The sequence below is a fragment of the Abramis brama genome, assembly GCF_963993115.1.
Source record: "Abramis brama genome assembly, chromosome: 20".
NCBI lineage: Eukaryota > Metazoa > Chordata > Actinopteri > Cypriniformes > Leuciscidae > Abramis > Abramis brama.
The window spans coordinates 15,813,660-15,827,467 of record NC_139982.1 but is presented as its reverse complement, the minus strand read 5'-3'; the positions used below and the strand labels follow the sequence as shown (position 1 = coordinate 15,827,467).

Below are 13,808 nucleotides of genomic sequence, written 5' to 3'. Positions count from 1 at the left end.
TTCCTAGCTTTGTGTGCAGTGCCGTAAAGCAATTTGTTACATCGCGAGACCTGATATCACGCGATACTTACTGACGCGACCCGCCGGCCCAAAGTTGCAAGGGTGGTTTTTCCGCTCACAGGCGCTCAGGGGATGCGCGACGACCACCATTCAACCCGAAACAAGTCATATAACTATTCCAATGACTCCGAAGCTGTTCGGTTAAGGTAAAAAAGTTACTTAGTGCACCTTTAATCTATGCTGATCTTGGATTAGCATACCAATAGCATATGAATGTTGAGGGGATAGTTCACCCAAAAATACAATTCTCTCTTATTTTACTCACCCTCATGCTGTCCCAGATGCATTTTACTTTCTTTCTACAGATAAACACGAATTAAGATGGTAAGGAAAGTAATCCATCTCTGCGAGTCCTAAAGACGCTTTAAAAACCACACACAGTGAGCGTGACAGTAATCCATGCGACCTCAGTGGATGAGTCAATGCCTTCTGAAGTAAAACAATAGGCTAGATAAGAAAAATACTAATAATATGACTGTTTTAACTATTAAAAATCACTTCCGACCAACTGTCTTACGTACATGGGTTACAATCCACTTGTATTATGGACTCACAGAGATGGATTATTTCCTTAAAAATCTTTGTCTATGTTTATGTCAAGAAGAAAATCATATACATCTGGGATGGCATGAAGGAGAGTAAATGATGAGAGAATTCTCATGTTTTGGGTGGACTATCCTTGCACTGCTTGTCAGGGCCGGCGCTAGCCATTTGGGTGCCCTAAGCACAAATGCTTGGCGATGCCCCCGCTCCCCCAACCAACAAACACCAAAGGAATAACAACCATTCCGATTTTCTTAGTTAGGTTCTCTTTACTTCCAAAATAACTGCTGCAAAGAAATAATTTTACATTAACAATGGCACCAAACATGAAAAGAAATAAATAATATAAAGGTTAAAATTATAAATACCAAATACCACCACAATTACTAAAAACACAGATTTGGAACTGAACAATGTAAACACAGAAAGTTAAAAGTGCAAAGGTCTGATGAGGCACAATATAATAATTCTGTACATAATTTGACAACTCTGTGAATATGAAAATATACAAACACTGAGATTGTGGGGGGGTTTCTTCTAATTGCAGTTTCAAAGTTTTTTTTTTTTTAAAAAGAATCAACATGCAGGGCTAAAGCCCCGGATCTTTTGCACTACTAGCGACGCCCCTGGACAGGCATACACGCATAGGCGTAATTTGCGGGTAGGATCATGTCCCCACCACTATTTTCTAAGGTCGATATTGTCCCCACCACTTTTGAAACATCTCGCGGCACGAATGTACCAATACAAACAAACAAAACATCTCCAGTTAACCAGCAGAGCATTCATTTCATTCTTTTTTTAAATAAGAGGCGATCTAGCGCTGAAATGTGTTGTTTTTTTAAATCAACTGATCAAAGTGCTCGTTGCCGCTGCGATCAGTGGCGCGGATACTATATGTTTGTTTCTGGCTCGCGCACAGCCTTCACTCAGACACGCGTTTCAATCCGTTGTGGAGACTCTCTATTCGTTCCGGTGCAATTAGAAAACAAAAAGCACAAAAAAGTGTCCCTGCCTGATATACAACCACTGAAAAACATAATCGGTTTTGAAGAAAAAAAAAGAAAAAAAAACTATATGAGTGCGGATTAGAACTCAGAACCTCTGATACGCTTGGCAAAAATTCTACCCCTGGACCACTTAAATACACGCTTAATTTTCGTCGGATCAACATATAATAGGCCTCATTGAACGACCACTTAAACCCAATCAATGTACTATTTAAATCGATGGTAGTGTTATATCTGTTTTATGATTAAGCATTGCGTCCGTCCCCGCCTACCCTCCCCCATCCCATAATCGCATAATCGCATAATCGAACAGACCACTGGGAGGTGGGGAGGGGGGGCACCAGAGGGAGACTGGCACAGGAGATTCACCTTTTTCTCGACTAATTTGGTCTAGGCCTATATTAGTTTTGTATTGCTTTTGTATATTAACATGCTTTAGACATATTTTATTTGTTATTTATACTAGTAGCCTATTGTGAAGATTTTTCACGACCCAGATTTTTTGGTGCCCCCCCAAGCACTTGGTGCCCTACGCGCAGTGCGTGATGTGCGTGTGCGGAGCGCCGGCCCTGCTGCTTGTAGTCACTGCTTTGTTACTTGTACTGCAACAGGAACTGCTCAAAGAATCATTGCAACATTTAAAATGTATATGAATTTTTAAAATGTATTCTGTATTTGTAATTGTGCATTTTGTATAGTAATGTATATCATGAGAATACTGTGCATTACATGTATATTATGCAGTTAATGTTTTGTGGATTCTGGTCTTTCCTGTCACAACATAATTGCATCCAAGACCTTCACTCTGATACTTGTGTATATGCTTTAGTGACAATAAAGAATGTAAATTTATTTGAATTCATATTTTCAATTACATTAATTTAACTGGTTGTATAAGTCACGATTGAAACGGTTGATGATTGTTAAAATATATTTACAATTTTAAATGTTAGAAGATAGTGTTAATTAAATGAAATAACTAAATACAATTAATCAATTAAAAAAATGGCAACAAGAACATTCTTTGTGTGACATATGTAATGCAATGCCCTTTGAGGTCTGTATCTGACAGCAAGCCACGACTGTAATTTTCATATTGTTTAAATTCCTCTTATTTAAGTGATCATTAATTTTGATGGTGTAAACGTATATCATGCTAACAATGAGTAGTGTGATGGCCATGGTTGCCAACCTTGATTACCTGGTTGAAGTTTGACTTTTTTGACGGCTGAATATATCACACACGTTTGCTAGTATTCTCTTTAAATTGTAACAGCTGAACCTAATCAGAGCCTAACATGCAAAATAATCATCAGGAATAAACAAATATTCTCCGAAAACATTGGACACTACAATATTTTAAGTATTATATACAGTACTTTAATGTGCAATTACACCTGAATAGACTGAATAGATCTCTTGTGCTCCTAAAAGCTTCTGCCAACTAAGTAGGCCTAGTAGCAGCAGGTAAATACAGATAAAATTAAAAAACAAACATAACTTAATATCACTAAAATGAAATAGAAAGCTGCGATTACAGACGCTCACATCCACACAATAAACACACCACTGACGTCTTCACTTCCAGGTCACGAAGCTGTCAATCAAAAACTCAGTAACCAATGAGAACACACTGCTACTAGCCCCGCCCCACGAGAGAAATGTGTCAGAACGGCGAACGAAAACTCAGCGTAAACGAAAACTTCAGAAGCGTAAATGAAAACTCTGGAAGCGTAAGTTTGTAAGTTCAGATCAGCGAAATATGAAATATGAGAAATAGTTAGCAAAACATGCAGTGTATTAAAAACGAAGTAAAAAAATTTGCCTGCGATTTTTTCTTTTTCAGTTTCAGAGATAATTTATTTAGTTTCAATTTATATTTTCATTAGTTACTTGAAAAGCTAAGTTCATTTTTATTGGCACAAGAATAATTCCATACAAAGTTTGACCCTTTCATTTTCAAGTGATCCTGACGTGCTCTGAAGACCTTAATTGGTTGCTTCAGGTGTGTTTGATTAGGGTTGGAGATGAACTGTGCAGGACAGTCGATCGCCAGGAGCAGGATTGGGCACCCCTGGTTTAGTGCATAGGTGGACTGTTTGCATAAATTTATGAGTGTTCACAGAGGTTCAATTAGAAAGACTAGTAGTTGGACAGACAGACCTTAGCAATTGTTAAGATGTCTTCTTCTGTCAGCTGCATGACACAGTCAACAATCGTCTTTGTGCTGGAAATATCACAGCCAGATATATTTCCTACAGCCTAGAGAGAAACAATTGATATTTACATTAAATTTATTTCATTTTTACTACAGAAAGTTCTAAATGAATTTGTTTAGAAATTGAACAGGTGTAACTGACCTGAGCTAATGCAAGAGGGTTGGGACTCATTATAGCATCCATTGCTGCTGTACCACTCTCTGCGATAGCATGATGAAAGAGGTTTGCAGATAATGGTGAAAGAACCTATGAAAAAATGTAAATGGGTCAGTGACACTTTAACATTTTGCCTTATTTTTGGTTTCGTTTTCATATTGGGCTTTTAGTTTGCTTCTCCTTTTTCATATGTTTCCGCTCATCATTAGTTAACATGGTTTTTGATTAGTTCTCACATCTTTTTGATATTGAGTTGTGTCTTGTGTGTATTATACCGTCTTGTGTGCAATCTTGTGTGTATTATACCCTTTGTTTCAGTTATTCATTGTCTGGTGTTGTTTGAATTTAAGTACACACTGTTACTTTGATCTGCCTAGAGATTTCCGGTCACCATCTCTGCTGTGGCAAGTGGATTCCCTGGCTGCGCCTCGTGCCGCTGAGCCCTTTACTCCACTTTGGCCCGTAGACCAGTCGGCTCCACCTTGGCTCCTCGCTAGGGATGCACCGATATATTCGCCAATAAATCTAAATCCAATTTTTTATTTAATTTTTGAAAGTCTCACCCTTAAAATCAGATAATGTGATAAATCAGATATACAATATATACACAAAATAAACATAATATTACAACTTACTTATTGAAGGAAATAATCCATTATTTATCAGCTTTAAGATATCGAACAAATTTTCTTATCAGACCGATAACGATAATATTAAAAATGAACATATATCAGCCGATACTGATATAGTGGCCAATATATCATGCATCCCTACTCCTCACCCCCTCGGCTCCCTATTCCCTTCGGATCCAGCTTAGTCAGATGTTGCTCTGCCTGCGCCACAGACTTCTGGGGTCATCAGCTGTGCTTCATCCCTCCACCCCTCCGGCTCCACTTTGGTCCTTGGTTTCACCAGCTCTGCCTCAGTCCACCGGCACCCTGGTTCCACCTCGGTGTGGTTCCACCCTAGCCTCTTGAACCTAAGGTGTCATCTGGTCTCACCATCTTCTTGGCTGCGCCTGGGCCTCCAGTTCTCCGGGGTCCACCATTGGCTGTTGGACCGCTAACTCCACCAAGGGTCCTCCCACCATAGATTCCATCATGGGGTTCTTCAGTCTCGTCTGCCCTGCTGTGGTAGTTTTCTGCTCCTCCATGGGGGTCGTCAGTCCTGCTGCAGTGGTCTTCTGCTCTGCCATGGAAGTCCTCTGCTCCTCAACTCTCCTGAACTTTTGTTTTGTAATTTTTTTTAATGAAATATTTTTCATTTACGGCGCCAGGAGTCACTTCCGGAGGGGGGAGTACTGTCATGTTTTGCCTTTGTTTCAGTTTCATTTTGCCTTTGACTTTTAGTTTGCTTCTCTTCGTTCCTATGTTCCCGCTCATAAGTTACCATGGCTTTGACAGACATGATGCTAATTTTTTTGTATGAAAAATGCTTGAATTTTTATTTTATTTTAGAATTAGACTACTTTATGCCCTGATATAATAAAAAGAAAAAAGCATTATTAAATGAATAAAAAAAAAAAAAAACTTTTGAAGTTGTTTGACATATTTTTTTATTATTATTTCTGTGAAGCAGTGAGAGCTCAACTCAAAAGATGCCATTAATGCCAAAATTTCACCAAGGAAGCAAAGTATCACCTGCACGATCACCTCATATTCTGGAGGGTGCTACTGATGATAAGTTGGGCTTTTACAAAAAAATCCACTACATTATATCAATCTTCCCATCCTCGTGAACTTTTAGGAAGTGTGCCAACATTGTGAAATTTTTTTTACACGAACACCTCCCAGCTGAATATACTGGAGGGGGAACTGATGGAAGTGTTATAAAAACACTAGCTTTTAAATCCATCAAACCTCCTTTTCTTTGAGGCTACATTCTAGTCTCAGCCTCAGACGGCATGCTCATGGACAGATGGCTGAAAGTCTGATGCATATGGCACACTTTTCTGGAAACACTTCAGGAGTTTCGAAGTCGCAATCTGATTGGTTGAATTCTAAAGGATGTCCGGGAGACAAGTGTGTCGCATTTTTTATTGGTCCGCCTGGAAACAAATGCTGTGATGCCAAAACCTTGTGAAAGAATAAAGCTGTTGTGTTTACAACTGTGACAACGAGCACTTACCAGGATCAATTAAACGCTGGATTTTCAAAAGTATGAATGGCGTTTTGCGGCGCCTTTGTTGCAGTAAACTTGCACAACGTTCTTGAATGGATCATTTATTAGATGCACACTGGTCTATTAATGTAGGGACATCAACATTATATTGTCATGCCCCTAAACATGAACCGGAACGAAGCGAACTCTGATTGGTTGCGTTAATTGTCAGTCAAATATCCTCTTGGGCGGTCCTTGGCCAAGAAAAGCTGCAATGGAGTCCAGACCTTCTGCCGTCAGTCTGAAGGTCTGGCTATGCCAGACTACATACTGCCTAACACCCCCAGCTAAGCTGGAGGGAAGGCATCCTATAAAAGTTCAAGTTTGAGTGTAATTAATTTCAAACTTAAAATGATATCTTCAAAGAAGCCAATATTACAGAAAAATATATTTTTTAATTATAAATCCTTACATGTAAAGACACACTGACTCCTCCAGCAGACTCTCCACAGATGGTCACTAATTCAGGGTCACCCCCAAAGCTGTGGATGTTGTCTTGGACCCATTGAAGTGCAGCTACCTGGTCCAGAAGACCATAGTTTCCTGGTGCATGTTCATCTCCTGTGCTAAAGGGCAGAATATCGTCATACAACTCCATCAGAGACCTTAGACATCAATTCCACTGAATCAATTACACTAATCAGAGATTCTAAAGCATCACAAACATGAACTAATAGGACGTTATGGCCATTCAAACAGTCTCATGAATGCTGTTGTAAAGTTTTCTTTCTTCGAAGCAGAGACCAGTGAGACAGTTGGGATCGCGTTCAACAGAAGTTGTTCTTTATTGAGAACTCCACTGTACGCCGCTGTAGAAACTTCCAACATGATCTAATCTAACATAACTTTACATGGTATCTTATAGGCATTTTAGGAGGAGGGACTTTTGGGGGTGGAGACAAATTCAAACAAAGCATGTAAATGAGTATACAGGTTAAGGTAACACCCTAGACTGTGAGGGTCTGGCCAATCCTAATTCAATCAGCATAAGGCTCCAAGAGCCATTTGGGTCTGAAAGCCATTTGCAGAACAAAAGGTGAGATTCTCAGTGAATCATTCGTGTGCTAATCCCATCAGTCTGAGTGATACTGGGACTCAAAGAGCCATTAAAGACAATGGGGAGAAAACAGGAAAGGCAACTTTGCTGAGCAGAATCATTATCTTACCCTTAAACACTAAATACAATATTCTTTACCGTGATGTTATGTAAGGAAGCATATTTGAAATAGATTCTTAAATTTGAATCCTTCAGTCCCCTCTTTGAGAGTTCTTAAAAACTCTCACAAAAATACAAATTTAGACACATAAAGTTCATTCTTGTAACTGGTGTAAGTTACAGGCACATATAACTTGCTCTGTGTTGTTCATCTGTAATTGCATGCTGACACAGAAACAAACATGCAATTTAGGGTCCGTGAATTTCTCTGCGTTGTGTATTTTTCATTTTCTCTTGCGATAGTTCGTTCAGCAGTGGGTCTGGTTGTCTTCTTGAGGTTGGGGCTTCATACGCAGATGAGACGGTCGTTGCATATGGATCTCGAAAAAAACCATCAAGTTTTATCTGCACACTGTAAGACAGAAAACAGAAAAACAGAGAGCAGTATTTCTTCAAAACACTACGGTTGTAGCAGTTTAAACACTATGGTTCTATCGTTTTCAGAGTCTACTGTTGTCGTTTCATTCTTTCCCTGTTTCTTAATTTATTTGACACCTATGGACCAGTGAGGTGAGGATGGACTATGGTTGGGAAGGGCCTATAAGGGAATCTTCACCACAGGGTTGGCCCCCGAAAGCCAGTTGCTTCCAGTTCTTCCTGGGCTCCTCACTGTCCGTGTCCTATTCTGTCCCTGTGTTGTGTACACACTGTACAGTATGTGAGAAAATTGGCACATTTCCATTCTCCAGTGAAACATCAGTCCTAATAAACATCATTAACAGAGGATGGTGTCTGATTGTAATGTTCTGCAGTAACATTTAAGGCCGTGAGTATACTGAATGTCCCCCAAACAAAGGCTGTGACAGTCAATAAGTCTTTCATCTTTGTTGTGAGTTACTGGGGAGATTAAGCAATCACAGCCCAAATGGTTAACACCTCAAAAAGCTTACCCACGAGTCCAATGACGAGGGGAGGGGTTGCTTCAAAGTAGCAAACAAATGTAGTACAATCTGCATAACGTTGTTAACTTGTCTTAAGTTATTTTTGTTTTTTCTACATTCTTTTCCAAAATGTCCGTGCTTGCCACAGTAAGAACAACTGGCTTCTCTAGGACTTTTGCGTTTCTGTTTCTCTGAATTGACCTTAAAAGAAGCTGCTGCAATTTTTACTCTTGCCTTTACATCAGAGTCTCTTTCCCAAGTAGCTAACTTGTCCAAGTTGCTTTGCAGGGTTCTACTGGACCATGTTAGTTCTAAGTAAGGCAATGCCTTTTTATGTTCTGACAGAAGACCCTGAAACCATGCGCGAACTAGGGGACCATTATCACCTAGCACCTGCTCTGAAGTGTCAGCGATTCCGCTGTAAGCGGCAGCGGTCTGGCAAAATCTTTCTGTGTACTCACAAACAGTTTCCCCCTTCTTCTGTACACAATTGGTAATTTTCGACCAATCGATTTTGGGTCCTAAGATATTCTTTAGGATTTTCAAAACACCTTCTCTCAAATCGCCTTTACTGACATGTTGCAGTTCGGAAGTAACAGCAGACTCAAAATTGTTGAATTCAGATTCAGTTAGAATTTGTGACATCAGCTGTGTGACTTCCGGCAACGACATGTCGTAAAGATGCATTTTACTGAACAATGCTCTTCTAAATTCAGAAAAATTTGTGCGTGCTGAGGGTAAACTCTGGGAGAGTCTATCTATATCCTTAGGACCTAAAGATGTTTTGGCAACCGTTTGTATTTGGACAACAGAAGAGTTCAGAGTAACACTTTTAGTTCCCTGAGATCTTCTCCAAGCCCCACAAACCTGCACTGAATCTACAGGCTGATCAGTTACTGATTAGATGGCTACATTTGTTTCAAAGAAAGCTTTTAAGTCAGGATAATTGTTATCAGGCTGACTAACTTCTTCCACATCAGTTTTTTCTGCATCTTTGTTGCGGTTTACTTTCTTAGTCAACGAAGATATTCTAGCACGGAGCTCTTTGATCTGTTTCTCTAGCTCGGAGTTGCGCTTAGACTGTTCTGTAGCTAGGGTTAAACCAAATTCTCTATGACAACAGATAAAACTTTTCACACTGTTCTTGCGAATACTTTCTCCTAGTACCTTCTTACAATCTTCAATTGACCAAACTTTGCCTGGATCAATGCCAAATTTCTTTGTTAAATTCAATCTGACTTCCTCAGTCACGATTGAGTCCATGTGCTCTGATAACAAAGACTTGAATTCACTATCTGTCCAAAAAGGTGTAATCTGTCTAGTACTTTTCCTAAACATTTTGTGATATTCTGTTACCACAAACAAACACTAAAAAAAACCTTCTCTCTACTGTCTTGCAAACAGAGGGTACAATCTTATTAGCACATGAGGCTAAATCTAATTCTAAAGCTAATTCTCTAGCTTACAGATAGGTCTTCTCTAGCAAGAGCATACACACAATATTAACATGTAACTGTTAATCTTCCCTGCCATCAACAGAGGATCAATTTCATCTCTAAAAGAAAACTTTTTAGAGGCTTATCTTTAGTTAACCAAACTCTACAGCTGTTTGTTAACTTCTTCTCTGAACGACGCAGAGGAAAACAATTGTACTGGTCTGCATTGGTTCTTTGAATAGAGTGAAACTCACCGAATCGTTGGTTGTACAGAAAACATTCGTCTGGAACTCAGTCAGCTTTGTTGAGATCTTTGAGCTTGAAGTTTCAAGATTCAGTCTGGGACTCAGTCAGCTTTGTTGAGATCTTTGAGCTTGAAGTTTTCAATCTGGAGGAAGCTGGAAAGCTTGAAGTTTCAAGATTCAGTTCTTTGAGTTTCCTTTTTCTCCATCCGGGTCACGGCACCATCTGTTGTAAAGTTTTCTTTCTTCGAAGCAGAGACCAGTGAGACAGTTGGGATCGCGTTCAACAGAAGTTGTTCTTTATTGAGAACTCCACTGTACGCGGCTGTAGAAACTTCCAACATGATCTAATCTAACATAACTTTACATGGTATCTTATAGGCATTTTAGGAGGAGGGACTTTTGGGGGTGGAGACAAATTCAAACAAAGCATGTAAATGAGTATACAGGTTAAGGTAACACCCTAGACTGTGAGGGTCTGGCCAATCCTAATTCAATCAGCATAAGGCCCCAAGAGCCAGATTCTCAGTGAATCATTCGTGTGCTAATCCCATCAGTCTGAGTGATACTGGGACTCAAAGAGCCATTAAAGACAATGAGGAGAAAACAGGAAAGGCAACTTTGCTGAGCAGAATCATTATCTTACCCTTAAACACTAAATACAATATTCTTTACCGTGATGTTATGTAAGGAAGCATATTTGAAATAGATTCTTAAATTTGAATCCTTCAATGCATAACATGGCCTTGTGAATGCAAACCAAACCTAAAGGCCTGTTCACACTGGGACGAATTTCGCGCGCGATATTCGCCGACGTTTAACGCCTCGTGACTAAACAAAGGACGCCAATGTGAGTGTGCACACCGACACGAAAAACGCCACTCGTAAAAGCGTCATTTTTAAAAAAACGCCTCGGGTTCGTTTTTTTGGTTTGACGCGCCGCGTCAAAAACTATCCGACCAATGAGATTGGCTCTTTTGCTCACGTGTTTGGAGCTTCTGAAGTTACAGTAAAACACAACTTGGGGCGCTCAAACACAAAACGGTCTTGCCGAGCACACATACGTAACGGCGAAGAAGATATACGCCAAGTAGCGTCCACACTGGGAAGCAGGGTTGCCAGATTGGGCGGTTTTTCAATCTATTTTGCGGGCAAAAATGGGTTTGGGCGGGTGGATAAAAATTGGGCTGGTTTCGGATCAGTTCGGCGGGTTTTTGTTGCCGAAACACCGGCACTTCAGATCCTTCTTCCTGCGACCCAGTGTTCAGCAGGCAGCAGTCTCACTCACTCACTCACTCACTCACACACACACTACGTGCCCCCTAACCTCACACTCCCTCCCACTACCTTCAATGATGCCCACCCCTCAAACAACAACACTCTAGATTGCGCCGCGGCCCGCGGGGTTTTCAAACTTAGCTAGCTGACTGATATTGCGGTTTCATGACACTCTCTCTGGGTCAGCGGCAGCGACAACACAGATTTGAATGTTGCGAACTTGCGATATGATTTTGTCAAAGGTTTAATAGACAGACGAAATGGAATAAGATCGCGTGGGTGTTTGAATCGAGATCACAGTTTTTTAAAGATGAATTGTGCAGCTCTATAACGACACATTTCATCCTGAACGTTTTTGAAACGAAAGTGGCTAACTTCTGTCAACCTCATCTATAAGCAAGGGCAAAAATAAAGCAATTTAATTTGAATTAATATATGTAACGTTAATATTCTGTAATTAAAAAAAAATCGATTTTAAAATCGTAAAAAAAAAAAAAAAATTTGCGATAGGCTACCTAGATGAATCGATTTTTTTCTCCCAGCCTTTATATGCATGTTTCATGTCAATAATTGAAATGTTATACTGGGTTATTTTTTATGTCCATATATCCACTCAATGTTTTTATGTTACTGAATGCTTCCAAGCGACTTTTATTGACAATAAACAGACTCATTGATAGCCTAAGTTGATCGCATTATTTTCCGTAACATAAGCTTATAGTGTATATTAATAGTCTGACTGAGGTACAGCCTACTTTTGCGTTCATTTGATTGAATATTGTTTCTAAAATCGGATAGGCTAAGTCGAAAAATGGGTAATTTTAAAGCTTGTTAATGATTTCAATGTGTTTAAACGAGAAACAAGCTAAAAAAAAAAATTGGGCGGTTTTTTGTGCATTCTCGCGGTTTTTGACGAGGAAGATGCAAGGCAAGATGAATGTAGAGCTGCTGGTCTCGTTGGTGTCGGAACATAAAGAACTATATGACAAACGCGACAGTGACTACAAAAATCTTGATAAAAGAGAACTGTTATGGAGTAGTATTGCAGAGCAAATGGACCTTGTGTACCGGGATATTTCTGTTTTACATTAAGCGCCATCTAATGTCAGGGAATGAATTTGCATGTTTACTCGGCTCATCGTCAGTGAAAATCGCTTGGGTGTGAACACAAAAAACGCGTTGAAAAACGCTGGCGAATAACGCGAGCCGATATTCGTCCCGGTGTGTACGGCCCTTAAAACTTAATAATGCTCGATATGTCATCTTTTAGTGTTACTCCAAAACCTGGACAGGTAAAATGAGAAAAAGTGCAGCGATACTGCAAGGCTCATTACTGTGACCAAATGGTTGCATTTTTTTACCTTTTTTTCCTGCTGGTGAGACAAAATTTTGTTTGCCGCCACCATCCTGGCCAACTGATAAGAGCCTCCATTTCTGTTGAGAAATATCAGACGGAAAACGAAACGAAACAGTGCTACTCATTTGAGCTACGCTACACGGACTGTTTATCCACTTGGGCCAATAATAGACAATAATGTTCAGGCGAGCTCAGAACAGGTACTTGCGGGCCGATCTCGATCACGCGACACCGTTGTTACACAGCGCTGGGAGATCCAGTGAGTAAGTGTTTGAATTCACAGCAGAATTAATAACAAAGCTGCAAGATATAGTGTGAAGTATTCAAATTCAGTGCAGAATTCTGTTAAAAACCATATCCAATCAAACAGCGCTGACGTGTAAACCAAGTTATAGAAGGCTTTTCAATCCACAAATCACCAACATTCACCATGGATTTAATGTAGTAACGCTAACTGTACCATGGTATTGTGGCAGAAATAGTCAATTTTTTTTTTTTTTTACATTAATTATCTCAGGGTTCGTTCAACCTTTTGAAATTCAAGCACTTTTCGAGGGCTTTTAAGTGCTTCAGTACTGTGAGCGCTTGTTGGTGTGACTCCAAACTGAGAAAAGAGAGGGGAGAGCTTGCTTTTTCCCAGTTGACCCGAAGCCCCAGATGGCTGAGGTGCCTGAGCACCAGATCCCTGTGTTCGCATAACAGTGAGCGGCAGTGAGGAGCGCTGGGGCCTAACCTGAGAAGCACAGAGTCCTGAAGTAGAGGCAGTGTGGTGTGAAACTGACCTGGCTCCGTGGGTCCCGTGAGGGACTGGCTAGGGAGGTGTGAGGAAGCAGTATGTCCTCGAAATTCGAACTCCCTGACTGTGGCGAAGGAAGAGGTAGCTGGGAGTGCGGAAGCGGGGCGTCGCTAACTGCCAGCGCACACCCAATATGGCTGAAGAAACTGCTCTTTTATTGAGAAAGTGGGTCCTCTGGGGGAAGGAGTGGTGCATTCACCACCTCCCGGTTCAGAGCAGCTCCCTCCACCTCTGGGCCACCCATCTCAGGGTTGCTTAGATGGATACTTTGAGGGTTTAGCATCACCTTCCTGCGGGGGGCTCGACTGGGCGGACAGGATGACTCCGGTCGCGCTGGAGCTGGTGTACCACCAAGGTGGACATCATCTAGCCGAGGCCCCGTGCCGTGACTTCCGTCACCCGGAGGGCGAGGTCAGTCGCTGTGCACAGTTCCTGCATCAACCCCGGCTCAGAA

General features: G+C 40.7%; 1 protein-coding gene across 2 annotated transcripts in view; it reads right to left on the bottom strand.

Annotated features, from left to right (window-relative positions):
* LOC311070313 (fatty acyl-CoA hydrolase precursor, medium chain-like) overlaps positions 1–13,808 on the bottom strand; it is a 68,642-nt gene that overhangs the window by 40,304 nt on the left and 14,530 nt on the right. The window contains exons 1-4 of one of the 2 annotated variants that reach the window (XM_084094093.1): positions 12,563–13,725; positions 6,561–6,714; positions 3,974–4,078; positions 3,777–3,875 (exon numbers count right to left, since the gene is read on the bottom strand). In XM_084094093.1, the coding sequence (XP_083950219.1) occupies positions 3,777–3,875; positions 3,974–4,078; positions 6,561–6,714; positions 12,563–12,633 (429 nt within the window). In that variant the 5' untranslated portion in view covers positions 12,634–13,725. Of the gene's footprint in view, positions 1–3,776; positions 3,876–3,973; positions 4,079–6,560; positions 6,715–12,562; positions 13,726–13,808 lie in introns of those variants that run through there. The other variant, XM_084094092.1, reaches the window with a different exon arrangement.